The 19,044-nt window shown below is 36.1% G+C and overlaps 1 protein-coding gene across 2 annotated transcripts in view; it reads left to right on the top strand.

The window, feature by feature from the left end:
• The window catches only part of MMP16 (matrix metallopeptidase 16), a 379,172-nt gene extending 360,449 nt beyond the window's left edge, over positions 1–18,723 (top strand). The window contains exons 9-10 of one of the 2 annotated variants that reach the window (XM_069600663.1): positions 9,530–9,645; positions 15,855–18,723. In XM_069600663.1, coding sequence (XP_069456764.1) covers positions 9,530–9,645; positions 15,855–16,189 — 451 coding nt within the window. In that variant the 3' untranslated portion in view covers positions 16,190–18,723. Of the gene's footprint in view, positions 1–9,529; positions 9,646–13,434; positions 13,553–15,854 lie in introns of those variants that run through there. The other variant, XM_069600664.1, reaches the window with a different exon arrangement.
• The last annotated feature ends 321 nt before the right edge of the window (positions 18,724–19,044 follow it).

Below are 19,044 nucleotides of genomic sequence, written 5' to 3' on the forward strand. Positions count from 1 at the left end.
AAACACAAGAATTAATAGAATTGAAACTCTCTTAAACATATTTTAAAATAATATTGAAGATAAATCTTCCTTTTATATTCCCAAATAATATGGCTTTATGAATGTATATGTGTAGTACATATTCTTTCTCTTCTCCATAATCATAGCATGCCTATAAAGCTATATAGGCAGTATATATTTATCCTTGGAACTCATTTTGTGTAATTTTACTTACTTTACTTACAAGTGCTTTTAAGCAGGTCTTTTTTTGCTTTTATATTTAAAAAGTTAAATTTTTATACTTTGCACACAGTTAATTCTGAACATTTTCAAATACCTTCAGTTTTGTCACGAGTTCTATTTCTTTTTTTTTTAATTTTTATTTTTACTTTATTTTACTTTACAATACTGTATTGGTTTTACCATACATTGACATGAATCCACCACTGGTGTACATGCATTCCCAAACATGAACCCCCCTCCCACCTCCCTCCCCATAACATCTCTCTGGGTCATCACCGTGCACCAGCCCCAAGCATGCTGTATCCTGCGTCAACGAGTTCTATTTCTTAAGACACTATTATTTAGGTACCAGCAGACAGGTGCTATGAACTAACCAAACTGTCACCAGACTAAATACCTTTAGCTTGAAGTATAATGTCTCTTGTTATTTTCTGTCACAGTTTTTGCTTTGATGACATTACTAACAGGGTTTGTAAAGCTTAAAGTGAATAGTTAGTATCTTGATGTACCGTAGCCCCTAGGCATGCTAGTTCTACCCCTGCCCACTTGTTGACAGATATTACATATGAAATCAAAGTCGAAGGCTAAAATTTAAATTAGCAATAGGTTAAAAATAAAGATGAAAAGTCAAATTTTAGTTGCACTGTTACTAGTTGGATCAAAATGTGACATTCGTAAGTAAACTTCATTGGTAGGTAGAACTTAAGTATGTCATTTTACAAGTAGTTAAAGCGCATGCACGGAGAAGGCAATGGCACCCCACTCCAGTACTCTTGCCTGGAAAATCTCACGGATGGAGGAGCCTGGTGGGCTGCATCCATGGGGTCGCTAAGAGTCAGACATGACTGAGCAACTTCACTTTCACTTTTCACTTTTATTCATTGGAGAAGGAAATGGCAACCCACTCCAGTGTTCTTGCCTTGAGAATCCCAGGGATGGTGGAGCCTGGTGGGCTGCCATCTATGAGGTCACACAGATTCGGACATGACTGTAGTGACTTAGCAGCAGCAGCAGCAGCAAAGCACAGGCAACTCACAAACACACATTAAAAAACAGGTTTTAATGACCAACAAGTTAGTATTGAATTTGCCTTATAGTCTTAATATAATGTAACCCTATAAAATGTCTTCAACTACTTGAGAAAAGTAAGGATATAAACCTTGTTTATTTTGCACTTTGTAATGTTGGAATGCAAGTGTTTTGAAATGTTGAGCTTTATCTGTGAACAAAAAGATTCTATCATTTGCATTCATGGATAAAAATGTATAGCTTTATGTTTATTTGTTAAGAACTTTTTATGCATTAAATTTGCATATATTTCTACAGCAAAATATTCATAGATTTTAGTTCACTATCAAGAAGCTAAAGTTTTGCTAGATGTTTCTTACTAAATCACAAGTTCATCAAAAAAACTCTATCATAGTAGAAGATATTACTTACCACAAAATGTATATGACTTTCAGCAAGATATAAATGTGGTTAGAGTGTGAAAAGAGAAGAATGAAGAAATTGATTGCCATAGCATGGTGACCGCTAATGGAAATAAATCAGTGGACTTACAACATACTCTTTAAATTAATGACCCTCAAGGCTGTTAGAGATGAATTCTTCAGCTGTTTTTAATTGCTTGTTGAATTGTGTGGGGTTTCCCCCTCCCACCCCCAGAAAGGGGTAGAAACAAAAGGCTGAGAAGAGACCCTGGAGAAATTAACTTCTACAGGACAGAGCATGAAAGCTCAGCTTTCATATTACAGTTTTAATGAGCATTTCAGAGATGATAATTAAAGCTGCTGTTTTATTATCAGTTAGCCTTACTTATAAAAATGTTTCCATTCTAAAAACTTAGTACTTCTTCCAAAAACTGTTTAGAAATTAAATGTTGGCTGTCTCAAGTCAGTGAAATCAATGAAGGTTAGATACCAAATTTATAATAAAGATTATAGTAAATGAGAAAAGGAGTTTTAGTTAATTTATGTTCTGCTTGACAAGCTGCATGCCAAATATATAAAACATATAGAAATACTTTGATTTTAAGTTCTGCTTAAGTAACTGCTTTCATAGATTTTAAAAATATTTAAAACAAGATCCTAATTAATCTTCATGTATGTGATTTTATATGAATTCATTTGTCATAGATGTTTTATAAGAAGACTACTTCATATTTGTATATTTAATTCCAAAGTCACAACATTTATTGATATATTCTTTCTAGATTAAAACTAGATGGAAAAGACATTAAACTAACGCAAACGTGAAAAGCGATCTGGTTGTCACTTTTATATGAAAATTCAGTGTATATTTTCCTTATAGACATTATTTATTTACAATACTTATCAACATTTTATGTATTTCCCATGTATATTTTGAGAGAAAATTTATTGAAAATTCCTTGATCCCTACTTATTCCTTCCTCTTAATTATTGACATTTTTCTGTAAAAAAAAAACAAACGTATTAACAGACTTCTATTTCTCTAAGTATAAGATCAGAAAAGAATTTGAGAGCTAACCTAGTCTAGGTGTAAAAACTTCAATTGCTTTAAGTGAAAGTCCTTTAGTCGTGTCCAACTCTTTGCAACCCCATGGACTATACAGTCCATGGAATCCTCCAGGCCAGAATACTGGAGTGGGGAGCCTTTCCCTTCTCCAGGGGCTCTTTCCAACCCAGCAATCGAACCCAGGTCTCCCACATTGCAGGCAGATTCTTTAGCAGCTGAGCACCTGGGAAGCCTGGATTGATTTAAGGGGTCAGGCAAATAATGTACTAGGTACAGGAGTAATATATAAGGCAGTAGGGAGTGATGGATACTGTGGTGAGCTGCAAACCACACATATCTAGAAGAGCATTCAAAATCAGAAAAAATTCTATAATCTGCTAGACAAACAAAGCACACCTTTAAATTAGCTTTGGTCTAAACACTGCCATATGTCAGCCCTGTGTCTTATTCACTTGCTACCAAAGTCTGGACGGCCTCAATTACATTCCACAGGCAAGCATCCTTCCGTACCTGACTAACTGTGGTAACAGTATAAATATGAGACAGCCCATTCCATTCTCAATAGCTCTAATTCCTGCTTCCTTAAGATTTCTTTACTTGTCTTGGCATATCCTTCACTCATTTATTTAACACATATTTTGAGCCGTACTATTGACATGTGCTGGGTAATAAAGATATAGTAGGAGAAAAGATGGCAAGGCTTCTGCCCCTATGGTCCTTAGACTCTATCAGGGATATTGTTGTAAAGAGAGAAGAAAAAAATGACCTTGATGTTTTAACATTGAGAAACGCTACAAAGAAATAAACAGGTACTGATGTAATAGAGACTCATGGGTGGTAAAGAGTGGTGGGGAGCTTAGTGTGTAAGTCAAGAAAGGCCTAAATTGTGAAGGATGCACTGATGCGGGGACTCAAGAGGGGAGAAATTTCAGTCACATGAAATTATTCAGGCCAGTGTAGTGTAAGCACATGAAACAGTGATGCAAAAGCAATAATGTTAGAATGTTCAAATCAGAAAAAAACATTGCTGTGAGAGCATAGTAAGTCGGTGGTTGAAGAGGTCCCATAGGTAGGTAAGGACCAGATGATGAGGCATTTTAAGTACAATAGAAAGGCGTTGGAGGGTTTTCAGCAGGAAAGTACATGTTCTGATGTGTATTCAAAATCATCATTGTGACTTCTATATGACTAATGGGTTTCAAATGTGGATGCAAGGATGTTACTTGGCAGGCTGTTGAGGTAGTACAGGTTGACACAATAGCAGCAGTGTAGATGGAGCAAAGAGTACAGTATATGTTTTTTATGTGCTCATAGCAAGCTGTTCTTAAGGCTTGGATTTTAGAGGGGAGAAGAACAAATAAATAACATCTAGATTTATCATCGGAATTGAAGAGATTGTGCCATTTCTGAAGATGGAACATATGAGAGAAGGGATATTGGGAAAAGGGGATCTAGAGTTTGAAATGCTCACTTTCGGTACATAGATCCCTGTTTACACACAATTGGAGAAACCAAGGAGGTAATTGGATGCCCGAGTTCTCAAGGAAAGGTGGGTTGGAGGCCCAGATTTGTGAGTAATTGACATATCAATTGCATTGCATGTAGGGGCCCACATGAAATCTCCTAAGTGCAGAAGTGTAAGTGAAATGACAGCTCTTTAAACAGATCTATAAATTCAGATTAAAACGTCCACGTTCACTGTTTCACATAGAGCATGGAGCTCAGTCCTTCAGACTCCTACTTGCCCTTTTCTTAATATACTATAAATAGGTACTTGCATACATTTTCATCTTCATAACATTTCGCTCTAAAATGCTGTCATCCTAAATCATCTCTTAGCATCTTCTCACAAATATATCCAAGATTCTATTGCTATAATTCATTCTAGGGTGAACCATTGAGGATTTTAAGAAATTTTCAAAGAAAGAAGACAAAATTTAGATCTATTTTGGTTTATTATTATTACCACCAATAGCCAAGAAAAAAAAAATCAATTTCTTGTAGCTTAAGTTATGTGTTTATGAAGTATTTCCTTTTTGTGTTTTTAAAATTATTCAGCAGAGTACAAATTGCTATTTTTGATTATTTCCCATTTTTAATAATGCTTCTGAAGAAAGAAATTTTGTATGATTATTTGGGTGTGAAAAAAAGTGGCCCTTGGTTTTGTGATAACAGAGGGAAAGACATCCTGGCTCTGAAGTAAAAAAAGAAAAATGAGACAAAGTGGATGAAGAAATGACCAGGTCATGTAAAATCAAGCTTTTTGTTCAGTTCGAGTTCAGTATCCAGAAACATTAAAGTACATCATTTCAGAATGTGCTACACTGTTTATTTGTTCACACAGAAGGAATTTAAGAAATTACTGTATTTTATTACATGAACAACTGTTTTCTCTTATAATTATGACTCATAATCAGTCTGAAAATGATGAATAAATCCCATTTCTATTCATGATTTATTTTAGAAGACTGATTTACTATGTGTTTCTCAAAGAATCCGCAATTTAAAGTCATAATTCTACTGCAAAGATTATAGATATGTTAGAAGAAAAAGCTATACCATTTATTTACAATAGCTTTCCAAAAGTTTTCCATTATAACGTCTAAATTTTAAACCCCTCCAATTTATTTACATAATGTTCCATCTGAATACATTAATATCCTTCTCAATGAACCTGTAAGTTCAATGTAACCTGTATTTTTCATGAGAAAAAAATCAGCAGGTTGAATTTTTTTGTTCATGTTGAAATATGTTACATATGTTGGAAATTAAAATGCAAACCTCATAAGCCTCAGCTTTTTTATAAAGTAGCTGAATGTAATGTCTTTATATAACCATATAATGGACTGAGTAATATTATGGTTGAATATAGTTAGATGATTTTAATCACATTTAAGTTTACTGAGTATATATCAAAGCTGACACAGCAGATAACCTGAGGATCCAAGCTACCTGTGAGTTTTTCAAAAACTGTGAAATGAAATTATAGTTTTGCATTAGCAGCTAGCAAAAAGAAGGGGAAATTGCTTTTATCCTAACAAATTCATACCAGGATTATGCTCCTCTGAAAGAGTACAGTGAAATCCACATTCCACTAATGTTTTTTTGAACTGTGATCTCTGTAAAGTGTATGTGCCTTGCATATCAGTGCTCAAAAAATGGTAGGTAAATATGTCTATGAGTGAATAGAATGAGGGATGAAGGGAAATTATATGGACACAATGAGCATTATGAATTTCAGTGAGGGCCCCAAGAGAATAAGATGGCATAGAGATTAATGTAAGAACGCTATGTCAAGGAAAACACTAGCAGTAATGGGGTAGAAAATTGTACTAAACTATGAGTCAAAAAGCATTTGAGTTTCAACTCTGTAACATTCAAGAAAAGCAAATATGATTAAGACGTTACCTTTGAATAATATGATGCCCAGTGCTTTGTTATTGACTAAATTGAGTGATCATATGAAGAATAGGTCCTGTAACATGAACATTGTTGTAACTAAACCTTGGAGAATACACATGTTTTCTGAGTATGTAAGAATCTCCCTTAAATCATGTATGGAATGTGGTCCCATTCTCAACTAGAATGTAAAATTATTCCTTGGTTAGGGAAATTTTAAAATTTGCTCTAAGTTATGGTTTATGCTAACTAAAAATTTCATTTATTGTGTTACATCATTATTTAATCTATCACTGAGGAAAAAACTGCCAAGTATACTTTGACATAGCATTGAGATGTGAGACATAACACAGATGCAAAATGTGGAAATATGTACATCTTAGAATCCGTGAAATAAGGTATTTGATGATTTCTCTGCAAAAACATTTCTTTGTGGTCAACTCAGGAACTAGTTAGTATATGTGACTATTGTAAATATCCTTGAAATATTTGCTTGAGAGAAAAGATCTGGAGATTTTGAGTGCAATCTCAAAATCTCCTTAAACATGCTATATTCATCACAGTGTGTTCTGTGATGAAATATTCAAAAATAACTTAAATCTGGTGTTTCCATGGAAAAAAAAATGTGAATGAAAAATGCACTTTAGCTTTGGTAGAACTTTGCACTCCCTACTGGTCTTCTTCAATAAGATAGGCCCAGCTACCATGATTTCAGCTCAGCATTTCTCCCTGCAGCCCTTCCTGATCTCTCTATCAGATCTGCCCTCATCTTCTGTGTGATAAGAATCTGTGACAAACACCTGCATCATGTGTTTCCCTTTTTGGATAAAATCTGCCTTGGGGCTTATTTACTGGGATACATCCTGAAACAATCTGTTTCTACTTTCTCTGTGAACAGGGAAGATGGAGGTAGTGCTAATATTCCGCATGTTACTTTTCTAGGGTATCTAGGAATCTGTAGCAAAACATTCTTTCCAAGAGCCCACAGTCCAATAGATAAAGGATTCTCCATAGACCTGGAACAGGAGCATGTCCAGAAAAGACTGGATTGTTTTTTTCTTTTTCTGGTTTGAACCAAATATCTAATCTCAATATAAATGCATTGTGTGTTACTCCACAAATCTTTTGGTGTAACACTACCTTTAGCACGTACTAAGACATGTCTAGTGATGGTAGCGGAGGGAGAAAATGTTATCAAACATATTTGGTATGTGTAGAGGAAAGAGTAGAAACTTTTGAAATCAAAAAGAATTGGTTAGAAGTCTATGTATCATTCATTGTCCTCCAAGAATTCTCCTCTCAAATGGGGTCAATGACAACTCTTTCATGGGTTTATTGTGATTAAATAATTTAATGCACAGAGCATTATATGCCTGCTCTAAAATAGGCAATATCACTGTGAACTCCCAATGGTTTCACTCCAGTTTTGTCAGTCCTTTTGAATATATAGATACAAAATATTTGACTCTTAGAAATATATAAAATGAGTAATCCAAAGTAGAGATGTTCACAGTTTGTCCCATAGATATCTAGCAGGTCTGTGAAAGTGGCCCAAAGACCACCCTGTGCAGGGATGAGAGTCTGAGAGTTCTGACTCTTGGAAGCTTTGCTTTTATCTGCTTATCTGTCTACACACCATGGGCTTCCCCGATGGCTCAGACGGTAAAGCGTCTGCCTACAATGCTGGAGACCCAGGTTCGATTCCTGGGGTCAAGAAGAGCCCCTGGAGAAGGAAATGGCTTTGCTTTTATTTGCTTATCTGTCTACACACCAAGGACTCTAGTCGAGACTTGCCCTAAAGTCTATATTCATATACCCATTGCCTCATCAACAACTCTACTTTGCTAACAGACATCTGAATTTAGCACACCTAAAATCAAACTCACAATTCCTCAAACCACCCTCACTTACCTTTCCACGCTTCCTATCTCACTGAATGGCAATACTGTTCCTTCGGATGTTGAGGCCCCAAATTCTGGAGTCATGCTCAGCTTTGTTACCCCACATCCTGCATTCATTGCATCCGTCAGCACTCGGGGCTTTTCCTTCGAAGCAATCTCCCAACCCCGTCAGCTCTCCAGCATACTCTGTGGCTCCGGATTACTGAAATGACGTCACACCTGGTATCCGTGCTTCTTCTTTTCAGTCTGTTTCACTCACGGCTGCAGTGTGCTCCTTTCAGAAATAAGCCCTATCTTAAAGCTCCTCTGCTGACAATCTACATTGGCTTTGCATCTCTTAGAGGAAAACCACAGGTTTCGCCAGAGCAGCAAGGGTCTATCTAATCAGAGATGCCTGTTACCACTCTGAGCCCATCTCCCCTTTGCTATGTCATTTCCAGTCACTCCAGTCTCGCTGGACACCCAAGCACTCCAGGCTTGTGCCTGCCATGGGAACTTTCGATAACCAGTTACCCTGTCTGGAAAACTACACATGTTGCTTCTTACTTCTTTCTGCAGTCCGCTCACACTATCAGCTTATCAAAGAGGACCTCTCGAACTAGTGATTCTAAACGGCTGATATATATTCCTAGATAACTTGTTCTGCTTTATATTCTTAAATAGATCTTCCCAGCTCTTTTGATACTATGCATTTATTGATAAATTGTATGTTTTTCCCTGTAATCCCTGCTGCTGCTGCTGCTGCTGCTGCTAAGTCGCTTCAGTCGTGTCCGACTCTGTGCGACCCCATAGACGGCAGCCCACCAGGCTCCCCCGTCCCTGGGATTCTCCAGGCAAGAACACTGGAGTGGGTTGCCATTTCCTTCTCCAATGCATGAAAGTGAAAAGTGAAAGAGAAGTCGCTCAGTCGTGTCTGACTCTCGGCGACCCCATGGACTGCAGCCTACCAGGCTCCTCCGTCCATGGGATTTTCCAGGCAAGAGTACTGGAGTGGGGTGCCACTGCCTTCTCCGCCTGTAATCCCTACATATCCTAAAATATAAGATAAGAACTGAGACATGTCTGTTGGGTTAAGGTTGTATCTCTAGCACCTACAATAATGCTAGAAACATAGTAGGTGTTCAGTAAGTATTTGTTAAATAAATGAGTGGGTAAATGAGTCAAAATTATGCTTATTTCAAAAGAAATATTTTGCTGTCTTAGTTTTAAAAATCATGAATATCTCTGATTTCTACACTGGTTGGTGATACCCTTTTGAATTGTAATGATGCTTAGCTAGTGTTTTAAAATTGGTTTTAGCAGGCCATAAATATATAATAACATACCCATTTTTAACACAATCAGGAAAGGAAACAATAATTTATGTCCACCGTCTTTGCATGATTTGAATCAATTCTGTAACTCGTTAACAGAGATATAAGTAGTATACAGAAAGGATTTAATGGATGTTATTATGTGTATACATAATTGTCTTTCCTGTGCATCTGTTCTTGTTTGTTTATCCTTTTTAGGTATTGGAGATATAGTGAAGAAATGAAAACCATGGATCCTGGCTATCCCAAACCAATCACAGTCTGGAAAGGTATCCCTGAATCTCCTCAGGGAGCCTTTGTTCACAAGGAAAATGGTATGCAGCACGTGCATTATGCATTTCATGAGCTCGCTGAGTAAATGAATAATTTATCCTACTCGTTCACTGTTAAAAGATTAGAAAGTGCCATGCCAGGGCTATATCATACTTATATAAACTTTCCTTCATAACTTTGTATTTAATATAATGCTCAAGGTGTTCTTTAGCCTCAACCTGTTTTAGTTTATTAAAAAGGCATTTTTAAAAACTGAAGAGTGTTAATACCTTTGAAGTAACCTCACCTATTTTCTGCTAAAATTCATGTAGAGATAATAATAACAGACATCTATGGGACAGGAAGTGATCACAAGAAATGCTTTAAATGTGGGTGGAGTCACAAAGATACCTAGTAATACAGCATGTTGAGGATTATAATTTTTCATGTGTACCTTTAGATAATTGAGACTCCTATATCTGTTTGTTGAGTTTGAACATTTCTCTCCTCATTCAAGGTTAGTATGAATAAACCATAATAATAATTCAAAATAAAATTATTCATAATATTCCAGGAAAAGGAAAGTGACATGAAACTGAAATATAGAGGGGAAAAAAAACATATCTCTCAAATGATTTATAATAGGAACAAGAAAAAAATACATTGTATGGGTACAAAATAGCATGAAAAGTCTATAACATATATGTAATGATAACCAAGTAAACATCACTTGCAAGAGCAAAATTAAATGCATCTAGGGGGAGGAGAAACCACAAAAATTTAAGGAAGAATCAGGGGGGTATAAAAAAAATCAATGCCATCCACTGAAAACAATAACTGACCATCAACAAATTGCCAGAGTTTAAATAAGATTCACACTGAATGCACGCTTGAAAGAGCTGAGACTCAGGATGATACCAATCAGAAGAGTCAAACACAAACTGTGTTTTGATCCTCATTGTATATAATTTATACCACATTCTGTGTAATGATATCCCACAAGTAAAACACTACAGGCAGAGGCTAAGCCAGAAGGAACCTTGAAGCCTGACAGTGGCACTGACTGGAACAGCAGTGTTTTGTGTATTCTGTTGGTTCGGAGAATCAAAGGACCAAGTTAAATATAGCCTGTCTGTGACAAAAGCAAAAATCCACAGGAGAGGACAAGTTGAGCTGAAACATGTCTGTCTAAGACAAAAAGGAAATCATTAAGAAAATAAAGGAAGTCACAATGCGATCAAATTGGAGGCTGCAAAATCATATCAATAACATGGCAAAAAAATGTTTGACAAACTGTGCAAATGTGAAGGACAAAGAAGTGAAAAAATTCGAAAGATGATCACATGGAAGGCAGAAAACTGAGCTCATGCCCCCAAATCATAGCTGTCACCAGGAATCTACTAGAGAAAGGAGACTTCTTGAGGTTAAAGAGGGTTGTTTCAGACCAGATAAAACTGACTCCAGCTAACATTTGCAGAATGCCTAGCACTGCTCTAGTCTGCCCTCGATAAAAGTCATCACACCCTACACAGAAATATGTGCAAAGACGATTATACCAAGATCTTACCAGTGATTAACTATGGCAAGTTTGATAATAGTTTCTAAAATTTCTTCCCTTTATTAATATACTAAAATGAGTATAACTTTTATAATTAAGATAACTTTAATAATCATTTCAAAAGATTGAAAAAGTATGCATAATCTTAATTCCTAGCATATTAACTGTTTTTATTTTCCCTGTCTCTATGCACAAGGCCACTAAAAACTAAGATTTGATACAGGTTTTCTGGAAATAAACCATAATTGTATAAAAATAACAAAGAAATATTCTTGCTGAATCTTACCCCATGGTTTTTCACATTCTTGTCCATCTGAAAATAATATTTGTTTAGGATAAATGGTTTCTTTACATTCAGAGTTTCATGTTTTCTTTCCACAGAGCAAAGAATAACTTTGTAAAATAGTGGCCAAAAAAACCAAAGCATGTTGGAAAAAATCAGTGCTTCCAAATGACAAAAACTACAGATGAAACTTCAACACATCTGTGTCTTCTGTACCTTACCGAGTACAGCCCTTCTTTTAATATCCTTAAACTCTGAGCTCACTTTTAATCTTTTAGGAGTGCTTGTATATTCTCTTCGGTACACTCACCCTTGCACTCAAAATCTCATATTACAGGCATCAATTTATATGCCCATTTGTTATCACCTCTAGTGTAAATTCTTCAAGGGCAGTTGCACGGTAACCATTCAATAAATGTTGTTGAAATTAACTTGACCCCTTTTAGTACTCTACACATTCATCCCATAAAGTGAAAGAAATCTCCTATTTGTTTTAAACTCTTGTTCTATAGGGTAGCAATATTAGTCAGTCTGGAAGGTCCTAGTCTAGATAGTTTACCAATAGCAAATTCTCCAATTTAAATTCTCTACTCAGACCTCATGCTTGTGTTTTTAACCTCGAACTCAAATTTTACACAACTTCCTCCCTTATGTTTCTTATAGAAGAGAGCAAGCTCACATTATTGAGTAAGCACATTTTTATTTATATTTAGACTCAAAGTAATTCCCTATAAGGGTAACATGTACTTGACAGTCATAAAATCAGAGATGATACAGTAATGAGCTATTTTCTCTAATTCTTCATCCTTCCACCAAGGTAGGAATTTCTTCGTAGGAATCATCTCCTCATCGTAGTTTTCAAAGAAAGGAAAAGGAAAAAAAAAAATCCCCCAAAGCTTAATCTTGAGCTATAGATTTTTGAAGTATATTTTCATATTAAGGTGGAATATGCTTTCCTATAATACCAATACCTATTGATATTAATTCTGCCACCTTGACCAGTGAAATGTGAATATGTGGTGCTGTTTACTGAGTTCCTACCATCAATCAGCTGTGCTACATAAATTTGTTATCTAACTTAATTGTCCAACACAAATACCTCCTTGCCTCCTTTATAATTACTTATAAATGAGAAAACCAACATCAGCTAGTTTAAGTACTTACTCGTGATCATGAAATTGATAATATATGTCTAAGGGTTGAAACTAGAACATTCTAGCTCAGTGAATTGCTCTAATACACTCTTTCCAAAGAGGAAAAGCTAAATCATCTTCTCCTATGTTTTATCATTAAGGTAATTGACAGTCTGCCATGTCAGGCTAAATTTTTCATTTTGTCATATTTGACGTACCTTAGACTTTCTCAGAATGTAGCTTCCTAAGCCATCAGCATCCTGATTTTCACCTGTAACTATTCTTAGTTTGATAATTTTCTTATTTTCCACTTTATTTTTAGCCCGCTCCTGAAAATAGCTATAGTAATCCAAAGGATATTTGACTTATGCAAAATATAGTGAAATTACTTCTTGCTTTTGACAGTGTTTTAAGCAGGGGCATGATTTTTTATCATATACTAAAATTATAGTGGATAATCACTGCAATTACCCACCTTCAAATCTCTAATTGCTGTCAAGCCCCACCTCCTAGGTATTCTATATTTTCTCCTTATAAAATGCAATTTTAAGTTTAATACAAAATTCTACTTTTAACACTGTTTCATTTTGTTTACTGATTACAGCTCCACTTTTACCCTATTAAAAGTTTTGACTTGATTCTGTTGGTGTATTACTTCTCTAACCCACTCTCACTCTCTGTTAAAAGCTGTCAGTGGGATTCAAGCAAACATTTTCACAAGATGCAGTTAATTTATTCACATTTATTAAACATTAATCATCCTCTTACTAATAAATATATGAGTGGAAAACAGAGAGAGCGCATAGGTACTGCCATGCGATCATCTGTGAAGTTGTAACAAGACAGCTATGGTAGACAATCTCTCCTTACATTTTAGGATTAAGCAATAGAACAGTCACCAGTGAAAACCAATCAAATACAGGAGAACAAAAGGTCATCAAGTAATTCATTACAACCTCACTGACTTCTTTCTCAGAATTTCTCAAAAATGATAATTCAGGTAAGAATTCATCTCAAATTTCTACTCTTAGTAAGCATAATATCTACAAGATTATAACATCAAAGTTACTCACAAAAGAAGCAAAAAATGAGTACATAAATCTTCTTCAACCCACTGACATTTCTTAAAGGGTTTAGAAAAACCCAAATCATTGAATGAGATGAATTTTTCAGGATCAAGGTTGGACAGATTTCTATTATTCTGCTGATGAGATTTCTTGTCTTTGATAAGTGTATTGAGCAAATTTCAATTCTGCTGTACATGGAGTGTGTTAATAGTGTAAAATTTGGCCTGCAGACCAAATGATAAGTATGGAAATGCAAACTTCTGAATTTTCATATGACACCCAGTGGTTTTCATAGTAATTAGCTTTGACTAAAAGTGAAAGATAAGGACACTTTCAGCTGTTGGTTTCCGATCTACAGATATAAGAAGTTTGTTCACCTGTTTTGAATGTCTGTTTAATTCTAGATCGATTTATTCAACTATGATCATCGAAGGTACTGTTATTTGGCAGGCCCTCAACATTTCTTTATCTAGGTTTCTGAGTAATTACATTGGCTTTCATTAACATGATCAAATACCAGCTCCCTGAAGAAAATTTTAATCTACACACACCAGTTTTCACTTGGCAACTTGTTCTGATTACAAAACTGCCCTTCACATCTAAGAGCAACAGCCAATTTTCATGGCATTGAACAGAATGATTTCTAGAGTGAAGTGACCTGAAGTGACGATCAATCCTAGCTGAAATTTTTTGAAGAGATGTCAGAGGTTTTTTGTTGTTATTGTTATTATTTTAGGAGTGAGATCTATCACAACCTGTGATGTTGAACCAAGGAGTATTTGTGAAAAGACAGAAATCTGTAAGAGACCTAGTCTTAGAAAAGTCATTAAGATCCAGGCTCTAAAGCTAGACCAAAATTTAAATCCTTTTTCCAGCAGTGTTGGGCATATCATTTTATCTCTGAGCTTCAGTATCTTTGCCTGAAAAATATAGGTAGTTAATTCTACCTGACAGAGTGTGTGTGAGGATTAAAAGATGTCATTTACTAAGCTTTTACACAAAGATTCTTCCATAGTAAGTGCTCATTAATAGAAGAAAAAACTCTCATTAACGATTATTAATTCAGAAAGTAGGCATACTATTCAAAATTAGATAGCTCCCCAAAGTGTTAAGTGATGATAACGTTAAAACCTTTCTTTTTAGTTTGTTGAATTGTATCACAAAGCAAGAATTAAAGTGAAGTCACAAAGAAACTTGACATGAAGAAGCTATGAAAGAAAAACCTGGACTTGTTTCCGGGAAAAACAAGAGAACAGTCCTAAGAAAAACACATGTAATTGTCATTTAACTGTCACAAGTTTACAAGTCTGTTATCTGCATCCATAATATTTTGGAACACAAATCATATGTGTTGCTAAGTTATCTGAGCCTTCTGCATACCACCACCTCCTCCTCCATGAAATATAGGTTAGCTGGAAGTGTTAAAGACAGAATTATAGATCTATTTACACTCTATTAACCCTTTACTCTAAAAGGATTGATAAAGGCTTTTGAAATTCTGTAAAATATAGCTAGATGATAAAAATTTATCCTAGTCTATAATAAAGTTAAATAACAAGGACAAAAGGAGAGACAAAATGGGCATGATCTAGAGCTGAAAATGAGATTACTGCACAAAATACAATAAATATCTATTTAATTATTAAAATTCCTGGCAGACCAAGGATATCATCTCCAGTTTCATGATTTCTGATTTCTTAGGACTTCTTTCCCAAATGACAGAACAAACTTGTTTCTTAAGAGGAGTACAACTATTCCCAATCTTAAGATGATTAGAAATGTCCCTTGAACTATTTTACAGAGAAGCCTCCTTTTAATCTATTATGCAATGTCCTCAATAGCTGCATTAGGGCTAACGGGGCTTCTGTTTATAAGGCTGTTTCAGTATCTTTTAATACAGGTTGGTACGCTCACACTAATGTGTAATTCTGCACCAGCAATTCTATAAGCTAGCAGCAGTGTTGATGCGTATAGCATGGGCTTTTAACACTCTGTATAAACAGTATTTCTTTCTCCCTGTTGAGCCATCAGTAAGCATTTGAGGGCCCAGTTTCTGGACCACAACAGCCAGATCCATATCAACAAACAGCTGAGTGGGAATAGGGTTTTCATCCTATAAAAACTGAGTGGCCTTAACATACATCTTTTAAGTAGCCTATTTAATTAAATTTCTAGACATCTACTCTTTTACAAATAAGTGATACCTGTGTGTGTGTTTTCCCCCAACCAGGCTTTACATATTTCTACAAAGGAAAGGAGTACTGGAAATTCAACAACCAGATACTCAAGGTAGAACCTGGATATCCCAGATCCATCCTCAAGGATTTTATGGGCTGTGATGGACCAACAGACAGAGAGAAAGAAGGACACAGCCCACCAGATGATGTAGACATTGTCATCAAACTGGACAATACAGCCAGCACTGTGAAAGCCATAGCTATTGTCATCCCCTGCATCTTGGCCTTATGCCTACTTGTCTTGGTTTACACTGTGTTCCAGTTCAAGAGGAAAGGAACACCCCGCCACATACTGTACTGTAAACGCTCTATGCAAGAGTGGGTGTGATGGAGGGTTTTTTCCTTTCTTTCTTTTCTAGGAGTTTGTGGTAACTTGAGATTCAAGACAAGAGCTGTTATGCGGTTTCCTAGCTAGGAGCAGGCTTGTGGCAGCCTGATTGGGGCTGACCTTTCAAACCCAGAGGGTTGCTGGCCCTGCACGTGAGTGGAGACACACTCATGGGGAAGCTTCCACGATGCACAGTATCTGCTGTCCTTCAGTGCTTTGTCTTTCTTTGTCATTCAGTTCTAGGCCTTTCCTCTGCACGCTCAATGCCCAGTTAATTTTCAGGATTACCTAAAGAGGAAAAAGAAGAAAAGATTCTTCTTAAAGGTTTCTAATATTACGTTTTATTTTGTTTTCTGACGTCTGAGCCCATTTCTGGGGGGAGAAAAGCAAAATGGAAAACCCACAAATTTTTGCTTCATAGCAAGAAAAAAGAAAAGGCTAAACAAAAAAAAAACCCACCATTGAACTTTCAGGAAAGTGTGAAGACCCAAAACAGCTTCGTCTCCAAAGAAGATAGCTCTCTGACTGCTCGGGAGAGTCTCCTATGCTTCATTCTTGTCAGGTGGGAGACCTGGGATACACATGCAGGACTTGAGACTGTTGGGACAGCCATTTTCCAACAAAGAAGGGGCCAAGATATCTGCAATATAGTGACAGCCTTAATACTACATCCATTTTTCATTTTATACAGCTGTTCTCAGCTATGTCTTCAATGTTTCATCACATTTATATTCACAGCGACATTCAGATGGGACCTTTTGATTGTTTTGAAGTGTTTCCAAGCCCCTTCCTGCCACCTCACCCCGACATCATTGTGATAATCTCCCCAAGTTGTACTAGGCCATTGCCCCAGGCCTTCCATGGGTCTGTCAGGAATATTCATTATAAGGGGAGCAAGAAGCAGTATGTCTTTAAAGTGGTTTAAAATGACAGTCCTTTTCTAAGGGTATGTGACTCCAGTAATATAGTGGTGTAACCCTTTGAGAACTATCAAATCAGCTTTCAGAGTCTTAGGATCTGGTAAACTATAGAAGTGGGCAATGGTAAAAACAGGCATAGGTTCAAGGAGTTCAGGTTTTTAAAACAGATATCCTATAGCCCCATGTAATTTTAAGTGATTTACAGTACTACATAAATGCATTTATAACAAACAGAAATGATGTTACTTGCCAAACATTTTCTGGCAAATAAAAAGGTATTTTATTAAATATCTTGTAAGAGTGAAATTTTATTTGAACAACTGATTATAACAGCCTGTCTTTTTTGTTGTCGTTGTTGTTGTTAGACACACTGAATTTCTGTTTTAAAATCCATTGCATGAAAAATCAGTTTTGCCATGGAACATGCTGTTAGCATTGCCATCTTACAAATGAATTAAAATGATGACTCTGAGATTGCATGAATATACTCCAGTGTATTAGCTATTGCATGTTAACCATAGTTCTCAAAGGGTTCGTGTGGCTTCTGGCATTTAGCCATCCATTTGATCGCTGACAGAGCCAAGGGACCACCAAAGCATCTCATTGTTGAGTGTAACCTGTCCTCTAACAGCAGTATTGTCATTCTCATGTGACCTGCAGAGCAGGTTTGTATCAATATTTTTTTCCTAGAGAAAAGTCAGCAACTGACAGACCTCGTAATTGATTTTTTTAGGAGCTGCTTCTTGCAGTGAAAGGCTTTACAGCCACTGGGCTGTGAACTTATTAGAGATGGTCAGAAGGAATGCACCCTATGAGTCAGACATTGGCTTTGTGTGAAAGCCAGCTTTTGAGGGGATTAGCTTTTGAAACAATGAACAGCTTGCCTTGAACTAGATTACTGATCTGTTGACCGTCATTAACAACAACTTAAACATTATCTTCTGTGAAAATTTTCCTTGAAGAGTCCTGTTCTATGTCTTTGCCCTTTGACCTTTAACTTGCAAACTGGCACAAACTGAGGGAAATTTGGTGTTGCTTCTCCATTGGACGGTTAATTGACCTCTAAAAACCTAATAAGCATGAGCTGTTTCCTTAGAGAGAAAAGGTGCGTTGATAGTGGATCCGCAGATGGACACTTTGCTCTTTACATGCACACTTTAAAAATCCCCTAAAGGTAGAAGTGACTTTTAATTTTCCTTTAACATAATTTCAAGTCTAAATTCATCATTTTAGTACAAATATAAAACTATGGGGTTAAAAAAAAAAAAAAAACAAACCTCAAACTACTTGAATGGCCAGTGTGGCTTTTATATAAAGCAGGAATTTTATACTAGTGAAAATTTCTTACTCATTTACTAATGATACACATTTCCAGATGATTTTAATGAGTGTAGGTATATATTCTTATTTGGAAATGGATGGTTTGGCTGCCTTGAATTTGTATTTATACTCAACAGAGCATGAAAATTAGAATGCCTTTCAGTTAAACTACATGTTTATAATTCGGTTGGGGAAAATGTTTTGTAATCATGGATGGCATGTCGCAAAGCCTTGCAGACTGTTATTTCTTACAACCTATACGTAAAGTGAGACTATGAAAAAAGAATAAAGAAAGAAGAATTGCTAATGGCTTTACAGCAAAACATTAGGCAACAGCAGACTGTATTTTGAGAAGATTCTAATGGAGATTATGTATGTGAGGGACAGGGAAGCAAGGGGAGAGAACCAGCTTGAGCCCTGTGGCTTTGCTTCAGTGCTTCCATTCTAGAGGGTGCTGGTGTCATAGAGTCAGTCACTTTTACTGAGCTTGGAGGAAGGACCATATACATAAGCTCATTTATATGATATTTGCTTGTGGGCGGGTTTAATATTTTTCAGACCTTGATGCCAAGGAAAAAAAAATAACTGGAAATCGTATTTTGCTAAAGACTGAAA

This window comes from Ovis canadensis, chromosome 9, assembly GCF_042477335.2.
Source record: "Ovis canadensis isolate MfBH-ARS-UI-01 breed Bighorn chromosome 9, ARS-UI_OviCan_v2, whole genome shotgun sequence".
NCBI lineage: Eukaryota > Metazoa > Chordata > Mammalia > Artiodactyla > Bovidae > Ovis > Ovis canadensis.